The sequence below is a fragment of the Ostrinia nubilalis genome, chromosome 6 (assembly GCF_963855985.1).
Source record: "Ostrinia nubilalis chromosome 6, ilOstNubi1.1, whole genome shotgun sequence".
In the NCBI taxonomy this organism is placed as follows: domain Eukaryota; kingdom Metazoa; phylum Arthropoda; class Insecta; order Lepidoptera; family Crambidae; genus Ostrinia; species Ostrinia nubilalis.
The window spans coordinates 6917767-6935905 of NC_087093.1; the positions used below are offsets into that span (position 1 = coordinate 6917767).

The following is an 18139-nucleotide window of genomic DNA, read 5'->3' on the forward strand; positions in this document are numbered from 1 at the left end:
TCAGCGAGGCAAACGCTGAAAATGAAAATATAGTTCCAAAATACTGGACTGTCCTGTCGATGACATTGACAGTGGGGCGCCACCGTCAATACCGGATCGCTAGTTCAGATTTTTGCCATGTTGGAAACCATATAGTTGAACGATGGTAGCGCCCCCCTGTCATTGAGTTTGGCGGGACAGTTCAGCGTGGGTCATCTATACTGCTATACAGTAATGTCATCTGGAAAAAAAAGGTTTGACATGCTTGTCATTCTTATATCATTTTTTTGCTAACCTAAAATGTTTTATCAAATGACTTGATTTTGCTGTTTTGAGTTATTTTTTACGGTTATTTTTATAAATTTATTGAGCTAAATCTCGATTGTGTCGTGACACGTTCATCTTGCACTTAAGAATTTTAACGCGTGACAATTTATAATGATGACTTTGCGTTAAGTCTAAAATGGAAAACGACCCGAATAACACTGTAAGTACCTACCTTCGACTGCATACGACCAGCTTGCAGTATGAGCGATATCCAGATTGCACCGCTTACGGGATCAGCCTGACCCTTCCGACAATAACAAACCACAGATAATACCTACACAGCAATGAATGTAGACCAGAGGAAGATTTCGTGTAAGCTTCTCTACTAATTTGTAGAATCAACGTAAACTTAGTTAAAATTAATGAGTATTGTTATCTAAGGTCACATATTGATTCGATTTCTCGATTATTCAATACTTGTGTAACTTACTAATGTGGATTAATAACGATTGTATTACTATTAGAGTTCGTCATACTTAATTAACGAGATAATATTTTTCGGATCATTTATGTATGGACATTGTTTATCTTGTTAGAGGAGGATAGCCCGGATATCTAATCTTCTGTATGTAGTAAAGACAACAGCATATCAGGCTAAATACTATAGCACCTTGTACAGTTTGTAATAAGTACCTACTATTTTCCACTAAAAATACAGTATAAAGTGCCGACGACTCTACCTACCTACTGTTTTGTTTAAAGGTGAATATCAATACACAAACAATACAATAAACTCAAATAAGACTTTATTACTTTACTTTAAAAAAGCGGTCAACATTAATGTGATTTTTAGCATCATACGACACTTTAATTCAATACACCATCAAGGTAGACATTGCATTGCATTTTTTGGACAAGGAAAAAAGATGTTGATTTCAACTGTGGATATACCTAACATTTTTATAGCCTTTTCTTTTTAAGTAAATCTTTTAAAAATTACTTTCCAAAAATGTTAATGTAAGTCATTAGTTACCTGAAGTAGGTCTTAGTCTCTATAAGACCTTGATTTTAGCAGGTGAAATAAATATAGAAAGGTTAAGGTGACCGTGAGACCTTAGGCAAATCGTTTTTTTTTTTTTTAAAGTTTAGAAAGGTCTTTTTGGATTTGTTGATAATTTTGTAGAGGCTCTAAAGTAAGTAACTCTATTAATTATGAAGTTCCTAGTTATTTAAATGTACTAAAACTACTTACCTACCAACATCCTGTTCGCTTTTAACCGCATAAAGTATGACCTATGAGTTCAGTCAGACTTCGTACATGGCGTGTAAGCGTGCACTAGTCTCTTACATCACGTGACCATGCACGTTTATGTAAAAAAAATACATAAAGAGTCACGTCGTGATCCGTACCCTGAGAACTCTAATAGATATTATGTAATCGTACCGTTCAATTACTTCCCTCTGCCTGGTTCATAGGTTTGTTATTAATAGGCACTTACAACTAGAGATGAGACGTATTTACTAGAACAGATCCACACACTAGGTATTTTACAGTACTAGGCGGCACCTATTCCATTTTTTAAAATACTTGATCCACCTAGTATTTTATAAATTACACGATTTCCGACCCTACCTTGAAAGTAATAGAGGTTATTATTGCGTAATCCGTAGTCGTGTATTACGCGCACCTAGTATTTCTCGCTAAGCTTATGTGCGAACGTAGAGATTCACTCCGTCTCTGTCGAAGCAAATGCACACAAACGTAGTCAAACCATATTCATGTAAATAAGAAAAAAGTATGTAAATATTTTTATGAAATTGATATCTTTTAAATACGCCAACTTTTATGTTGACAGTCCAAAGCCTGTTGAAGTATGAAGGGAGGAATTATATTATTATTCAATTTCAAATTGCATTATTCATACTACGGTTGTATCTTTTCAAAGAAAATTGTATTTTAAAGTCATATTACTTGGATTAGTCCGCACTAGTCGCGTCAAGTATGCTAAATTACTACGTACTAGGTGGAACAGGTATTTGGATCGAGTATTAATAAATACTTGGAATAGGTGCACCTAGTATCAAATTTACCTAGTATAACCCATCTCTACTTACAACTATGTATTGGATAATTGGCATAAGTATTAATATAATTTTAGCTAAACTTCGAATGCATGCTATAGATAGACAGCAATGTTATTCTGAATAATTTATCAATGGTCCAATGACAAATTCATGGCAAGCTTGTGTATGCGTAGACGACGGTGCCGCGGTGCATGTTGGTGGCCATACAGGCGCTGCATCGGCTCACGAGTGTAGTCCCAGTGGCACGAATAGTTTAACTTCGCATTGCTCTTTCCTGGCAAGCTTTGATACAGCAGGCATTACACCGCCGCACCGGCTCCATGAGTGTTCCTTAATTCCCAATGGGACGTACTGCTGGCTTAGTTCGCGTTGCTCTTTCCTGGCAAGCTTGTGTATGATGCAGCAAGCATTGCACCGGCTCCACGAGTGTAGTCCCAAATTCCCAATGGGACGTACTGACTTACATTGCGTTGCTCTTTCTTGGCATGCTTATTATGCAGCAGGACTTGCACCGGCTCCACGAGTGTAGTCCCAAATTCCCAATGGGACGTTTTGGCTTACTTCGCTTTGCTCTTTCTTGGCAAGCTTGTGTCCACAGACGGCGGGTCGCGAGACTGGACGGTACATGTCGGTGGCGGCCACGCAGGCGCTGCACCGGCGCCACGAGTAGTCCTAGTGGACCGTATAACTAGGTTTAGTTACTTCATATTACTCTTTCCTGGCAACGGGACTATTCCCACCTCTCGTTCCCACCGCTGCAACTCCTGTGTAGCCAGGATCTACAGCTTGACCGCCAATAAAAACCCAACCAATGAAGGTCAAGTTTGTCCCTGGGGAAAGTTAAACTGTCATTGGACCCGCAACAAAATTAATCAGAAGAACATAGGAGGAGTTCGAAGTTAAGGTTGTTTCCTGGCAAGCTTGTGTTCGCAGACGGCGGGTCGCGAGACTGGGCGGTGCATGTCGGTGGCGGCCATGCAGGCGCTGCACCGGCTGCGCGAGTGCCGGCTGCTGTGCGACGCCATCGTGCGCGCGGACGACGGCGCCGCCTTCCCCGTGCACCGCGCCATACTCTCTGCCTGCAGCCCATATTTCCTGTTAGTAAACGATTTTTAAACCTTAAATCTAAAATATTAAGGTCCTTGTTAACGAGCAGGTGCATTTTACAACACAGTCTGCATCGTGGTAACACAGTAACTTTTACAGTAATTATACTTGACAATTGACTTGAATTTCGTAGTTCTTAGTACTTTTTGATGATAAATTGGCATAAAGAAGTAAATTACAAATGCACTTATTTAGAATTTTATTGTGTTTTTAGGGCACTATTTACAACAACTCTTCATTCTCGTGAGCAAAGTGACGTGCTGATATCGGGAGTGCGCTCTGAAATATTGCTGCTCCTGATCGAGTACGCGTACTTGCGGCGCATCGATGTATCAGACACCAACGTGCACGAGCTGCTGATGACCGCCGACTACCTGGCCTTCCTGGGAGTCCTACAGCTGTGCTGCGACCACCTCCGAACCTCGCTCAGCCCGAAGAACTGCCTTGGCATCATGATGTTCGCCAGGTATCTCTCATTTTTACCGTCATTAAACCAAACAAACGTTTTTCAAACGTGCACGTATCCATAAAATCACTAAGGTGGAGTCTTGACAAAGAAGAAGGATGTGTAAAAGAATACATTTCTTTTACAGGCGTGTGTTTTGTTACAAACTTGAAGCTGATGCTCGACGGTACTTGTTGCGCTACTTCGTCACAGTTGCAACTCAAAGTGATGAATTTCTACACTTACCTCTAGATGAGCTTAATTCCATTATACTTGAAGACGAGCTCAATGTGAAAAGTGAGGAAGTGGTCTGGGAAGCCGTGCTCCGCTGGGTTAATTACGACCCCGATCTCCGTTGGCAGCACACCGTCAAACTTATGGGCAGCATACGGCTTGGATTACTCGATACACAAGTTAGACCCTAATCTTTATTTACTTTTTTAAATGTATGCTATAATAGGAACTCTACAAAATATAATATTCTTTCTTCTAACAGTTCTTTCTGGAAAACGTCAAAGATCATCCATATGTAACTGGCAATGAGGGCTCACGTCCGATCATTATTGAGACCCTTAAGTTCTTGTATGACCTTGAGATGATCGCGCAAAGAGACGGCGAAGTGGCCACGCCAGAGATTGCTCGACCAAGAGTCCCTCATGAGGTATCACTTGTTTTATTTCAGTTAGCTAACTAGCAATAGTTTAAAAGAATTGAGAACATTTCCTCAAGATTTCTTCTATAGGTCCTGTTCGCTATCGGAGGTTGGAGTGGAGGTTCTCCTACCGCTTTTATTGAAACCTACGACACAAGAGCTGATCGCTGGATAAAGGTATGCAATGTAAATACTTTCTTACTAACTTATTCTGTAAAATTCTGGAGAACCTATGTCAAATTCATTTTAAATTGCAAGGTTGAAGAAGTGGACCCAGCTGGACCTAGAGCATACCATGGCACGGCAGTCCTTGGGTACTGCATTTATGTGATCGGTGGCTTTGATGGAATGGATTACTTCAATTCATGTAGATGCTTTGACGCTGTTACTAAGACTTGGCGAGAGGTGAGTAATGTCATTTTAAGTAAAACAAATAGAGTCCATTTTGTTTTTTTAATTATGTGTTTGTCTAGGTAGCTCCAATGAATGCACGGCGGTGTTATGTATCAGTGGCTGTATTGGGTGAAACGATATACGCGATGGGTGGATATGATGGGCACCATCGTCAAAATACGGCTGAGCGATTTAACCACCGAACGAATCAGTGGTCACTGGTTGCACCCATGAATGCGCAACGGTCAGATGCAAGCGCAGCAGCTCTCGATAGTATGTTTTAATGAATTTATTTAACTCTGTAATATTGTTAGCTGACAAATAACAAAAAAATATTTCTGACACAGATAAAATCTACATCACGGGGGGCTTCAATGGACAAGAATGCATGAACAGCGTCGAAGTGTATGATCCAGACACGAATCAATGGACCAACTTAGCACCGATGCGCTCCCGTCGATCCGGTGTTTCTTGTATTGCATACCACAACAAGGTATTTAGGTAGATTCATTGATTAATGATTATAATATGTAGATTTTGTTTATATACCTTAGATGTGCGCTTCGTTATCTTCAAAAATCCAAAGATCGGATTGCCTTTTCTTACAAATAAATAGTTTAGATTCTAAGCTGGCGATGTGTTTTCAATTTCAACAGATTTACGTGATAGGTGGTTTTAATGGTATTTCAAGAATGTGCAGTGGCGAAGTGTATGATCCGGCTACAAATACCTGGTCCCCCGTACCTGACATGTACAACCCTCGCAGTAATTTCGCTATAGAAGTTATAGATGACATGATATTTGCCATTGGCGGCTTCAACGGCGTCACTACGATTTATCATGTGGAGTGCTATGATGAAAAAACTAATGAGTGGTGAGTTGCTCACTTTTATACATGTACTAGCTGTGCCCGCGACTTCGTACCCGTGAAACGTGAAAATATACTTACGAGCAAAAGTATGGTATCACCCCGTTGTGTTTGGTTCCAAGCCATCTTAAGAACTGAATGACTATGTATGTATGTATCTATCTATAGTATCAATTTAAAGTATAAAATATTACCTTTAAAATGGTACCATTTTTATTTATCTTCTATTAGTGATTTAGTTCTTACGATCGCTCAGAACAAGTAGTGATTCCATACTTTTGCTCGCGAGTGTAGTTTGTATAGCCTGACCAGGAACATAAAAACCCTGGCCTAGAGGCGCGTCAATTGCATTTGATAGTGCAACACTGAGTACAGTCGTACCTGTGTTAAATTAATAGGCTAACTTTATGTATCAGGATTCAGGATTACGGGCTAATTTGATATTTTCATGAATTAACGAAAAAATATTATTATAGGTAACCTGGTTTAAATAAATTAAATGAAAACATCAATCGAGCTAGTAGGATTTATTTTATTATTCATCAATAATCAAATTCAGAACTTGAATATTCAACTGCAATGTTTGCTCATGAACGCTTCAAACTCGGTACTTCTTTCCCAATTCCATAAAATTCAACACTTAGAAAGTGACAAAAAATTTTAAAATAGGTAGTTGAAACAAACCACAACTAATTTTCATAGTGGACTGTACTATGCGATAAACATGTCAGTCAATTTGACAACCTTTGTCGGAAACATTATTCAATGAAAATATTGTCCGAACCCTTAGTATTTCTCTTCGACAAATACTTTAACACATTGTAAACCATTTTTCTTTCACGACTATAAAAAGATTTTAGCAATTTAATTCACAAAATCAATTGCGCACATTTAAAATAAAGTTTGTTTACACTTTGACAGCAATAGACTGACATGCAAGGTGACATGACAATGAAGTTTTCAGTTACTGTTGCCATTAAAAGAAATTAGTACCATTAGTTTTCCGCAACATGGCGAGGGTTTTTATGTTCCTGGTCAGGCTATATTTCCCGTTTTTACAACATTTTTATTTACTGCTCCGCTTCTATTGGCTGTAGAATGACGTTATGTAGTCTACAGCATTCATCGATAAATGAGTTATCCAGCATAAAAAGATTTTTTCAAATCGGACCAGTACTAGTTACTTAGTTCCTAAGATTAGCATGTTCAAGCAAACAAAGAAGCTCTTCAGCTTTATTATTAAATAATGAAGATAAAGATAAACATTTCTTACCACGTTGGATCAAAAATACAATAACAATGAATGCGTAAGAGGGTATTTCTCATCGCCACGGTTCTCATCGTCACCTTCGTGGCGAATTTTATTTCTAACTTATTTCAACTTTTTGTATACAAAAATTGTAGCGCTTGATGTGAAGATTGTATTCTCAGTAAATCAGTCAAATAGTGAGTCTCGTTTGGGAGCTTTAACGTTTTGAATTTTTTGATGCCACGAAAGTGATTCTGTACTTCACAGCAATAATTTTTTCAAACTTTATTACTGTAAATGACTCTTAAGTGTTTACAAAACATATATTTTGTCTTATTTTCATAGATAAATAGCAATAACATAATATAAATAGGTACCTACTTAAATACAAGATAAAATTTTACCGATTACGTCGCCTACTAAGTTACAAGATTCTACGCAATTGGTTTTAAGGGTGACACTGGTGGCATTCTGAAATGCTAAAGAAGCAAAAAACTGATTATCAGTCCCTCAACAATTTTTTTTTTATTAAGGCCAGAGGGCCTCGTATTTTTGTTGTACAACTTTTAACTCAAACTTCAGATTAAATTTATCTTACAAACAGATACACAGTCACATATACAGACATACATTCAGTCATACAGACAGATAAAAAAATACCCTTATTTATTTATTGATGTACCTACTGATATCTACTTACCACGTATAATTTATTAGTTATTAAATTATTGTAAAAACATAAACACCAGTCACTAAATTTTAAAATAAACCAAAGCAAGAAATCACTTTCGTGGCCTAAAATCACCTTCGTGTATAAAACATCACGAAGGTGATGCCACGAAGGTGACGAAAATTTTAGTTTTTTATGAATTATCCTTAAATTTGAATTTAACGGTTCAAGTCGAATACTACACAAATAAGTCTAACATGTTAAGTTTTCAATGGCAAAGTTTCAATTAAATTGATTAAATTTTAGAGGTAGAAAATATTGTTCAAGCAAGCGACGGTATGTCTATGGATAATCACAAAAAGTTACGTATTTTTTTCGCGGAGCGACGATCGACCTATCTCACCTCCCCAATGGTCGAAGCGCGACTGACGTTAACCGAATATAACGCTGTGATTGGTTGCTGATGTTCGGTTTAACGACAATCTTGTATTATTACTCAAAATTTTAGGTACCTAAAATCGTGTGACCAACGTATTTCGCTTTCTCAATTCAAAATAATTATAAGAAGAAATTTTTTTGACTATTGTGTGGAAAGTATATTTAATTACGATGATTTTAGTATATGCTACACACAAATTGAATGAAAATTGTGAATGCAGTAACCAAATGTTTCATTGCAACCGAATGTGTGACACGATGAGAACGCGAAAAATCACCCCGTTTTTTATCGTTTCATGTGATTTTTTCATATTATTTTTGCTTCTATTACGATAAAATTTATTTTATATGTAGCTAAATAGATATTTTATCATCTGATTTCAAAGTTATTGTTCTAAGTTATACCGTTTATGAACTATTATTGTGTGACCATCAAATTTGAGTGTAAATGAGAAGTACCCAAGAATGACCAAGCAAAATATTTATTATAGCCTGACCAGGAACATAAAAACCCTCGCCATGTTGCGGAAAACTAATGGTACTAATTTCTTTTAATGGCAACAGTAACTGAAAACTTCATTGTCATGTCACCTTGCATGTCAGTCTATTGCTGTCAAAGTGTAAACAAACTTTATTTTAAATGTGCGCAATTGATTTTGTGAATTAAATTGCTAAAATCTTTTTATAGTCGTGAAAGAAAAGTGGTTTACAATGTGTTAAAGTATTTGTCGAAGAGAAATACTAAGGGTTCGGACAATATTTTCATTGAATAATGTTTCCGACAAAGGTTGTCAAATTGACTGACATGTTTATCGCATAGTACAGTCCACTATGAAAATTTGCTGTGGTTTGTTTCAACTACCTTCTAAGTGTTGAATTTTATGGAATTGGGAAAGAAGTACCGAGTTTGAAGCGTTTATGAGCAAACATTGCAGTTGAATGTTCAAGTTCTGAATTTGATTATTGATGAATAATAAAATAAATCCTACTAGCTCGATTGATGGTTTCATTTAATTTATTTAAACCAGGTTACCTATAATAATTTTTTTTCGTTAATTTATGAAAATATCAAATTAGCCCGTAATCCTGAATCCTGATACATAAAGTTAGCCTATTAATTTAACATAGGTACGACTGTACTCAGTGTTGCACTATCAAATGCAATTGACGCGCCTCTATGCCAGGGTTTTTATGTTCCTGGTCAGGCTATATTTAACTTAAAATGCAAAAATATCAACGCACTAACTTACCCAAAGTTAGCAGATAATACTTAATGACTTATCACGAACACATTCTTATCAATAAACGCTCCCACAACAGCATTAAAACTTAATTGGCTACTGATAACCAGACGTCAACTGCCACCTCTTATTTACACCACTAATAAGCTTGCACGTTACATCACTTGACATTATGACTCATTTCATGCAATATTTTGGAGCCGAATATTTAAAAGTTACTGTCAACGAACGCTTACAACTGATACAGTTATTTCAATATTCAATAGCTATCGGCTATGTTACAAAAGAGATCACACATAATTTGCCGCACCATAATAACATGATTTCTTTACTCCCTCTAGCTTTTGGTTTATTAGAATTGATCCTAATAATCGATTATCCTACTCAATATCTCTAGCATACTAATTTAAGTTTCTAATCTAACATCTTTTCTACGAATATGCTAATGAGGTTAAATTTACGTACGATTGGTCGGAAAGGTACGAAGCGACAGACATGAATATCTACCGGTCGGCGCTGTCGGCGTGCGTCATCATGGGCCTGCCGAACGTTTACGACTACATCCACAAGCACCGCGAGCGGCTCATGGAGGAGAAGCGGCAAAAGATCCTGTTGTCAGAGACCGCCCGCCACGGGCAGCATCGAACTGCGCTGCCTGACGTTAGTGTACGCCTCCCCTTCTTTTAAACTTGGTATAAACAGTAGATAGTTCCACTGGATGACGAAGCATTTAGGGCTCAATCAAAGTGGAGGAGGATCACAGTAACACGCAGATGCCGAGACCCAAGCGCCCGCGGCGCGCCCTCTAGTGCCGACGATCCCATAACAGGAACAATGTAAAGAAAAAATATTAATGACATCCTACAAGATCACATCAAACTCATATTTTGGTTGAATCTAGATATTACCAGTAAAAACTTAGAACGAAACCAATGTGGCCCAATTTAATAAACAGATCTACTTCACTCAGTCTAATTACTACTAGATTTTTCTGAATTTTTATCAGTTTTTAGATAACCTCAAATTAGTACCGAAGACCTAAATTCGATCGTATCTATAAAAATATAGTAATAATGAATAGCAAAAAATGATTCGCCTTACTCTTCCTTATACTCGGGCTTCTAAGTTTTTGCTAGTAGTAAGTACCTAGTTACTTTACATGAAGGCCCGGCTCATTGGCAGACTTACACGTATAATCCTCTATCTACAATTCGATAGATAGGTATCATTATTTTGAGTGCCTTTTTAATATCTGCAAGATTCGCTCCCGAATTTACTGCCATACCTTATACCCAGCCTCATTTAGTAGGTACATACTTAGGTAAATCCGCCAACTGCCACAGAAAAAAAATTGGCGCTGAATTCGCCGCCTTTAAATTCTGCCGCTCTATGAAATCCACTATTGCGATGGTTATTTTTCTGCAGGTGCACCTGATGGAAGACAACGACGACATGCTGGAGCAGCTGGGGCTGGTGGAGAACCAGGCCGCCAACAACATCCCCGTGCCGCCGCCGCCGCCGCCGCCCCAGCCCATGGAGCAGGACTGACGTGCTCCTCCGTAGTCCGTACACAGATCCCTCGTTGGTAAACAGTATAAATAAACCTCTCTAACCTCTTAGGCCGTGTCTGCACTACGGCTAAACCGCCGCGGTTTTTAACCGCGTGATTTTATAACCAAGTAAAACTAATGCAAGCGTCCGCACGGCGGCTTTTTTCCGCGTATACGTTTCCGGCGGTCTCGCGGTTAGGCGCTTTACCGCTTGCGGGATAAAACCCTAGTGCGGACTCGGCGTTAATGTCGTTTACTACGTTCAAACGGTAATAGCCAATAGGGATGTTTCCCGGGTAAAAAATTAAGGTGTAATTAGTCCCGTCAAAAATACTCAACACGTTTTTTCACTTTATCAAAGTAATGATAATTGAGAGATAAAGCGCGCAAAACTTCAAAAGAAGAGTGCACTGTGTGACGTCATGCGGAACTTCAACGTACCATAACTTCGTAATGACTTGTTTTATTTGACAAATAAAAATATACGTGTCTAATATTTTTTGATAATATTTGTCGGACTACAGCCGCCTTCACATTAGGGCATAAGAAGCGACAGCAGCGCGACAGTAGACGGCTTTTTTTTTTTTTTATGTGATAGGAGGCAAACGAGCAGACGGATCACCTGATGGTAAGTGATTACCGTCGCCCATAGACACCCGCAGACCCAGGGGCGTTACAGGTGCGTTGCCGGCCTTTAAGGTAAAGATACGCTCTCCTCTTGAAAGCTTGCAGGTCGTATCCGTCCGGAAACACCGCAGACGACAGTCCATTCCACAGTTTGGTTGTACGGGGCAGAAAGTTTCTAGAGAAACGTACTGTTGTGGACTGCCAACCATCTAAGTGATGGGGGTGGAAGTGCTGTCGGGTAGATCGGTGGCGAAAAGTGGCGGCAGGAATAAGTCCGGATAATTCTTCGGAGCACTCCCCGTGATACATGCGATAGAAGATGCACAGTGAGGATACATCTCTACGCAGCGCCAAGGGGTCAAGCCGATCCGAAATGTCCTGGCAGTCAACGATTCGAGCTTCTCTCCGTTCAATGCGGTCCAGAGGGAGAAGCTGGTACTGGGGCGCACCTGCCCAAAGATGAGAACAGTATTCCATATGAGGCCGAACCTGCGCCTTGTAAAGTTGCAGACGATGGGCTGGAGTGAAATACCGTCTCGATCTATTGAGCACACCAAGCTTCTTCGAGGCTAATTTAGCCTTACCCTCTAAATGACCACGGAACTGGACTTCGCCCGATATGTCGACACCAAGGATTCCGATATTGGCTGAGGCAGTTAGGGGAGTGCTCTCGAAACAGCGGGATACGACAAACGGCAACTTTTTGGCGGTGAAGTCTAAAGTCGGCTAAAGTCGTCTAAACGTAAAAGCGCTCTAAGTTTTTTTTTCAGGAAACTAGCTTATTCGCAATAACAACGCCTAGGCGTTTAATTAAATACGTTACAATAATATGACCTTGTAGCAAACGTAGCGTATTATTATGTTCTACGTCCGTAGCACGTAGCATGTAGCATACTACGAATTCGTAGCAGCAGGTGAGTCGTAGCGTACTTAGTGTAGCAAAATTTAGTTTTGCGGTTTCTCTTGATTCTTTCAGTTTCTGTTATTCAATAAAATATACCAATGTTATACAGGCAAGCAAGAGGGCATAGATAATTTATCTCCTTACTGACTGTCTAAACAAAAACATTATACTTAGATAGGACGTCGATGTGCCTACAAGTTTCTAGAATAATCTCAAATCATAAAATATTGACTTGTTATATTAAAACAATGACGTCATGTCATCTGCGTGGTCGTTATGTTTTTTCCCCAGTCGAAGTTCATACCGATAGTATAATTGTTCCAATATGTTAAGATAAAATAAAAGCATGAGCAAGCTAAAATCTACTTAAAACTTATTGAAACCAATTAATACTGGATAGCGCCACGCGTTTCTTCTAAGTGCTGGGTAAGAATGTAATAAGAAACGTGCGCTTTCATCATTCTGGGAAATTTTTATCTAAAGTAAAATAAATAAATTTTATCCTTCTCATGAATCTCTGATAGGTTTACTAACTCTTCCTTTGTTGTTTGCAGGCGTCCTTCCGAATCTCTCCAGTTTACGATGGTTTGCATTTAATTTGAGTAACTACTTATCTCATTATAATCAGTAAGATGAAAGAAAAAAGCCCTTAGGAACCCGTAGAGTGAAGTTAATATTATGTAAAATTATAACGTAACCGTTCTTTATTTTTAAAATATTTACAATTATTATTGTAGCAGTTTTGGCATATTTATATGTTGTGATATTTTCATAGTGTGAATAATTCCTGTATTTTTGGAATGGATATTTTTGAAAATTGTATGAAATTTTTCTGACAAGTATTATAATGCCTTAATAAGAATCTCTACTGTTGTTTAATTTTGTGTGACTGCCTACTTATACCTGTCTGCAGACGAGGAGCTATAATACAAAACAACCTCTTGTGAAACAGATTCATCTATTATTGTATGACAATAATATCATAAGTTATCACTGCTAAAAATTCAAATTATGATTACTTAAGTAAAGAAACAATTTGATTGTTTACTTTAATAATATAAAAACAATTGCTAATAAGTAATTACCGCCTAATTACTGAGTACCGTATTTAGCAAAACGCTATAAGTTCTTAAATATCATAGTATCGCTCAACATGATCATTGTACATAGCATCGCTAATGCCCGTTGCCCGGACGAGGGGGGTGACCGACGCCTGCGCGGCGTAGTGTTGCCAGGCGCGCTCCGTCCACGCCACGGCCGTGAAGCATGCGCCGTTGCTGATGAACGCGCGCAGCGTCACCGCTCCCAGCCCCCGGCTCATGCACTTCCATCCATCGGCTCGCACTGACTTCACAAAACAGTCCCACGCCCCGGCATAACGCCCCACCACGTCACCCTGTAGCCTCGACTTCACCACGTCAATCGGGTACAGCAAAATCCACGACAGCATGCCGGCCACGCCCCCCGCCGTAAACACTCGCGCCACTGACTGGTCACCTCGAGTCATGACTTCGTAGGATGTAAAGTATATTGCGAAGGCTGGACTGTCACGAGCTATAGTTATACCCAAACCTCGGAAGAGAGCTCGGATACCTCCAGTCCGTATAATGTGTCGGGCTCCAGACCACGCTCCGGTGGGCATGCCCTCTCCTGGCTGGGCGAGTTGTTGTCGGGTCTTGACGAGCTCAATCGGCGCGCAAGCAAAGCTTTGTAGTGCTCCCGCTGCACTGCCAGCGATCGCGTGTGCTGACAGTGAGTTAGAATTTGGTAATGATCTTCTTGTATTTCCATAGGCTCCGAACACGATTGCATTCACCACTGCTATTCCACCTAAAGGCGCTCCAACGCCTCGGTACGCAGTTGCTAAAGTCCCTCCTTTTAAGAGAGCCTTTGTACATTCTATTGCACTTCCTCGTCCCGACTGTACATGTACTTTTAAAGTATCAAGGGGATGTCCGGCTATTATACCGGCACAACCTGAAAATTCAAACATCGTTAAAAATCAAACAGATTCAAAGTTAAACCTATAAAGCAGTCGTTAAAGGGTAACTTGCCTCCAATGCATCCTGCTACGAAGTCCAATGCCATAATGATTGTGGTGATTTTTCACTAGGACACGTCTGAAAGAAAAAACGTTTCGGATTTTTCAATCTTAATTTTTTTCAGATAAATACAGTTTTATAAACGCTCTTCAATTGTGGAAAATCTCAAAAAGGGAAAAACACTCACATAGAATATTAGGGGATCATTAGATTACAGTGTTGTTTAGAAATTACTCTTTGCAGCCAAAGCTGCTTTCAAGAACGTCCATCTCGCACAGAAAATTTTACACCACTATCTCGTTCCCTATCTTAATAGCGTACATTATTTATAAACGTTTCGGAAGACCGCCGCCTCCGTTGACCTTCGATAAGTGCGATGCTTAGTTCACGATGCTCACCTTTTCGTAGTTCAAATCAGGTAGTCGTAGTGGGAATTGACGTTGTCTCCAGTGGTGATGCCAATAAACATAGTGGTGGACACTGAGAGCGTGTGGCGGGTTGTCGTGCGACGTACCAGCCCTGAGGGTGAAGAGTTTCTGTGCGCAGGAGCAGCGCTGCCGCGCCCGTCGCGTCGCCCGCCCGCGCCGCGTTCACCGACCTTATCTCATACTTGGGTCATCCTTATCACAGAGGGCAAAATACGTCTTATACAAAATAATAGCATGATAAAAACATGTGCTCTGTCTATTCATCTCATTATTTGACTGAGTATGATTTATGTATCCAGCAATTTAACTAAGCCTATTTAGCGAAGTACTTACAATAACTGTTTGAGTCTGTTTGTAAGTATCGTTTGCGGTAAACGCACCATATCTTAACATGATGATGACGCGCGTGGTTTCGATACTGCGCTCAAGTAGGTAGCGCACAGCATTTGGACCAATGTTTTGGTAGAAGCTCGAATAACTATTATAAAAATAAAAAAGAATAACAATACGTAGGTATGATGTCGTAGTTTCAATATTATTTATGGTTCTGATAGGAACACGATGCAGACATTCCATCGTAAATATTTTTCTCAATAACAATCAATTGATAGCTGGTGACCTGCAGGCGTCCTCGCATGTCCTTTGTATTTTCTTCCCCTTTAGAGCGATTACGCACGCACTGCACTCTCGGTCCAAAGTAGCAGAACTTTGTTGTACCCACGTAATATTTTGGATTTCGACTGGAAAGCATTTTACCAAAAATATTCTCCACCGTCAGTAGGAATAGTTATGAAACAGGACCATTTGTTTACTCCTGCAAGATACCAGTCACTTGCGCTAAAATGCAGCAGAATGGCATTTAAGTTTTAGTCGTAGAAATTGCCTCATCAAGCCGTTTGATTCGTAAACTGTGAGGATGTCGGGTCACAGCCGTTAGGTAATCAAGACCATTGCAGTACCCCGAGCACGAATCACTCTTGTTATCGTATATTATTATAGTAATTGATTGATAAAGAAACCCCCGGGATTGTGGGGTTACCTACCGATTCGAATATTGAAAGATCGCAATCGCACGCACCCCTCCCGTATCATGACATAGACCGCAGATTTGCCATGCAGTGCGCCAGTGAGTACTAATCTGCGCGACTTGTGTCACCCCTGATGCTTGGCACCCGGGGCGGACCGCCCCCACCGCCCCCCCCCCCCCTTACGCCGCTACTGTATACAGGATGTTAGGTAAATGGGTATCCCATCAAAAACAATACTTGTCAAAAAAACCAAGTCTCGCAACTCAGTTGTTCTACGGTAAAAAGTTGTGAGATCCATGTAATACCAAGTGCCAGAAAATCTTTAACGTTTTACATAAATATATTGACTTGGCCATCGCACTAAATAATTTAATTTACACGTGTTTTCATGCGATGGCCAAGTCAATATATTTATGTAAAACGTTAAAGATTTCCTGGCCTGGACTTGGTATTACATGGATCTCACAACTTTTTACCGTAGAACAACTGAGTTGCGAGACTTGGTTTTTTTGACAAGTATTGTTTTTGATGGGATCTCATTTCTTTTTGTATTTTGTAGACAGCAGTTATGTATCTAGAAAACTGGACCGAAATTGAAAAATTTTACTCGACTTGGCGGTTGCACTACCGTGCCCCCAAATATTTTAGTTTTTCCTTGATTCATACACCAAACACTACTTATATTCCAAATTTGAAGCTTCTAGGTCTGCTAGAAGTGCCTTAGAATTTTGATGATCGGTGAGTCAGTCAGTCAGTGAGTCAGTGAGTGACAAAATTAAGTAACTTTGACCCGTTATAATTCTTAAACTAATGGTTCAAATTGAATGAAATTTTAAATATACCGTGTCTTTACAATGCCTGCATAGCTAATGAAAATTCAGCCTTCTAGTTTTATCCACAACGAAGTTACAGGCGGTCGAAAATGGCCTGAATTGCTTCGAGAAAAGGATGGTACGCACTGGATCGAGCCCATACAAAGCGTTGGACATCGCTTCCTTACTCAGTGTTTTTAAAATAAAATGAGATTGCGTCAACGTAGTAACTTCAAATTTTTACAGTGTAAGGTTGACAAGTTTATCTTTCTAATGTGATAGATTTTACTTATTAGATGGCAATTAATAAAAGTGAAAAAAATTCTTAAAATATAGTGATGAAAAACTTGTATTTATTGTTCAATTAAAAGCAAATACTCACTCATTTTGGTCTGTTTCCATATTTAAAGAGTAACATAGTCTAACAATACTCTAAATTTATTCTCATTAAGTGTTAAAATTATTAAAGAAATATTTTTGTAAACGCCTGATTTTTCATTGCACACAATCACTTTGTTCGATTTTGTCGAGCTTGATTTCATATTCTGTTAACTGTTAGATACATAATCTAACAATACTCTAAATTTATTCTCATTAAGTGTTAAAATTATGAAAGAAATGTTTTTGCAAACGCCTGATTTTTCATTGCACACAATCACTTTGTTCGATTTTGTCGAGCTTGATTTTATATTCTGTTAGCTGTTAGATACATACTAATGCAATTTTATAGGGACTTAGCGGACTACAAAACTGACTCCAATCAACAGATTGCCTAAGCCAATCTAGCTAAAAACTGGTTCTCATTATAATGACACTACTTCTTCTTGCGACAAACAGTGTCAATGAAATTATTGTTTTTTTTTTATAGTTATCTGATAAATAAAATGTGTAACTCAGTACCTACCTAACACAATCATAAATTAAGAAAAAAATACATACAAAATGTATGTATGGTATGTACTAAATTCAACGACAATCTTTTGAGATGATGACAATATGATTTTTTTACTATATCTGTTTTATAGTATTTCTTTATGTTCATAAAGTATTAACTACGTTAGTACTTACCTCTGTTTATCTGAAGAGAGTGTATGCGAAAACAGCTCTAGTATCCTAACTAAAGAACTAGCGCGATCTTTCATCGTGGTTTTTAATAATGCATACAAATCTCTACTTGACTTGAGGTTTTTCATTTTAATGAGTATTTTTACTGAATAGCACACGATAAACAACTCATAAACCAAAATAAACATCTTTGGTTTACCTGACATTATTTTAGTGTAACGAATTTTACCTAAGTTAATTTTGCTATGCGGAAAAATGAGGCGCTTTTATTTAGTTTTTTGTGATTTTC

The 18139-nt window shown here is 38.8% G+C and overlaps 2 protein-coding genes across 8 annotated transcripts; one reads left to right on the top strand and one right to left on the bottom strand.

Annotated features, from left to right (window-relative positions):
• Positions 1-205: 205 nt before the first annotated feature.
• On the top strand, positions 206-13341 carry LOC135072486 (kelch-like protein 10). 6 transcript variants are annotated; one of them, XM_063966415.1, is made up of 13 exons: positions 206-466; positions 3265-3428; positions 3653-3904; positions 4032-4296; positions 4380-4544; positions 4626-4712; positions 4794-4940; positions 5009-5201; positions 5276-5421; positions 5585-5802; positions 9874-10060; positions 10820-10986; positions 13030-13341. In XM_063966415.1, the coding sequence occupies exons 1-12, from the start codon at positions 443-445 to the stop codon at positions 10940-10942; spliced, it is 1971 nt and encodes a 656-aa protein (XP_063822485.1). In that variant the 5' UTR covers positions 206-442; the 3' UTR covers positions 10943-10986; positions 13030-13341. The 6 variants fall into 6 exon arrangements, with proteins under 6 accessions (XP_063822485.1, XP_063822482.1, XP_063822484.1 ...); XM_063966412.1 differs by having other exon boundaries at positions 10820-10979; XM_063966414.1 differs by having other exon boundaries at positions 10820-10975.
• Positions 13342-13416: 75 nt separating this feature from the next.
• LOC135072487 (mitochondrial basic amino acids transporter-like) lies at positions 13417-15113 on the bottom strand. 2 transcript variants are annotated; one of them, XM_063966419.1, is made up of 3 exons: positions 14916-15113; positions 14530-14595; positions 13417-14452 (listed from the first exon to the last, which is right to left on the bottom strand). In XM_063966419.1, exons 2-3 carry the CDS (start codon positions 14561-14563, stop codon positions 13605-13607), a joined length of 882 nt encoding a protein of 293 aa, XP_063822489.1. In that variant the 5' UTR covers positions 14564-14595; positions 14916-15113; the 3' UTR covers positions 13417-13604. The 2 variants fall into 2 exon arrangements, with proteins under 2 accessions (XP_063822489.1, XP_063822490.1); XM_063966420.1 differs by lacking the exon at positions 14916-15113 and adding an exon at positions 14705-14865.
• Positions 15114-18139: the final 3026 nt, after the last annotated feature.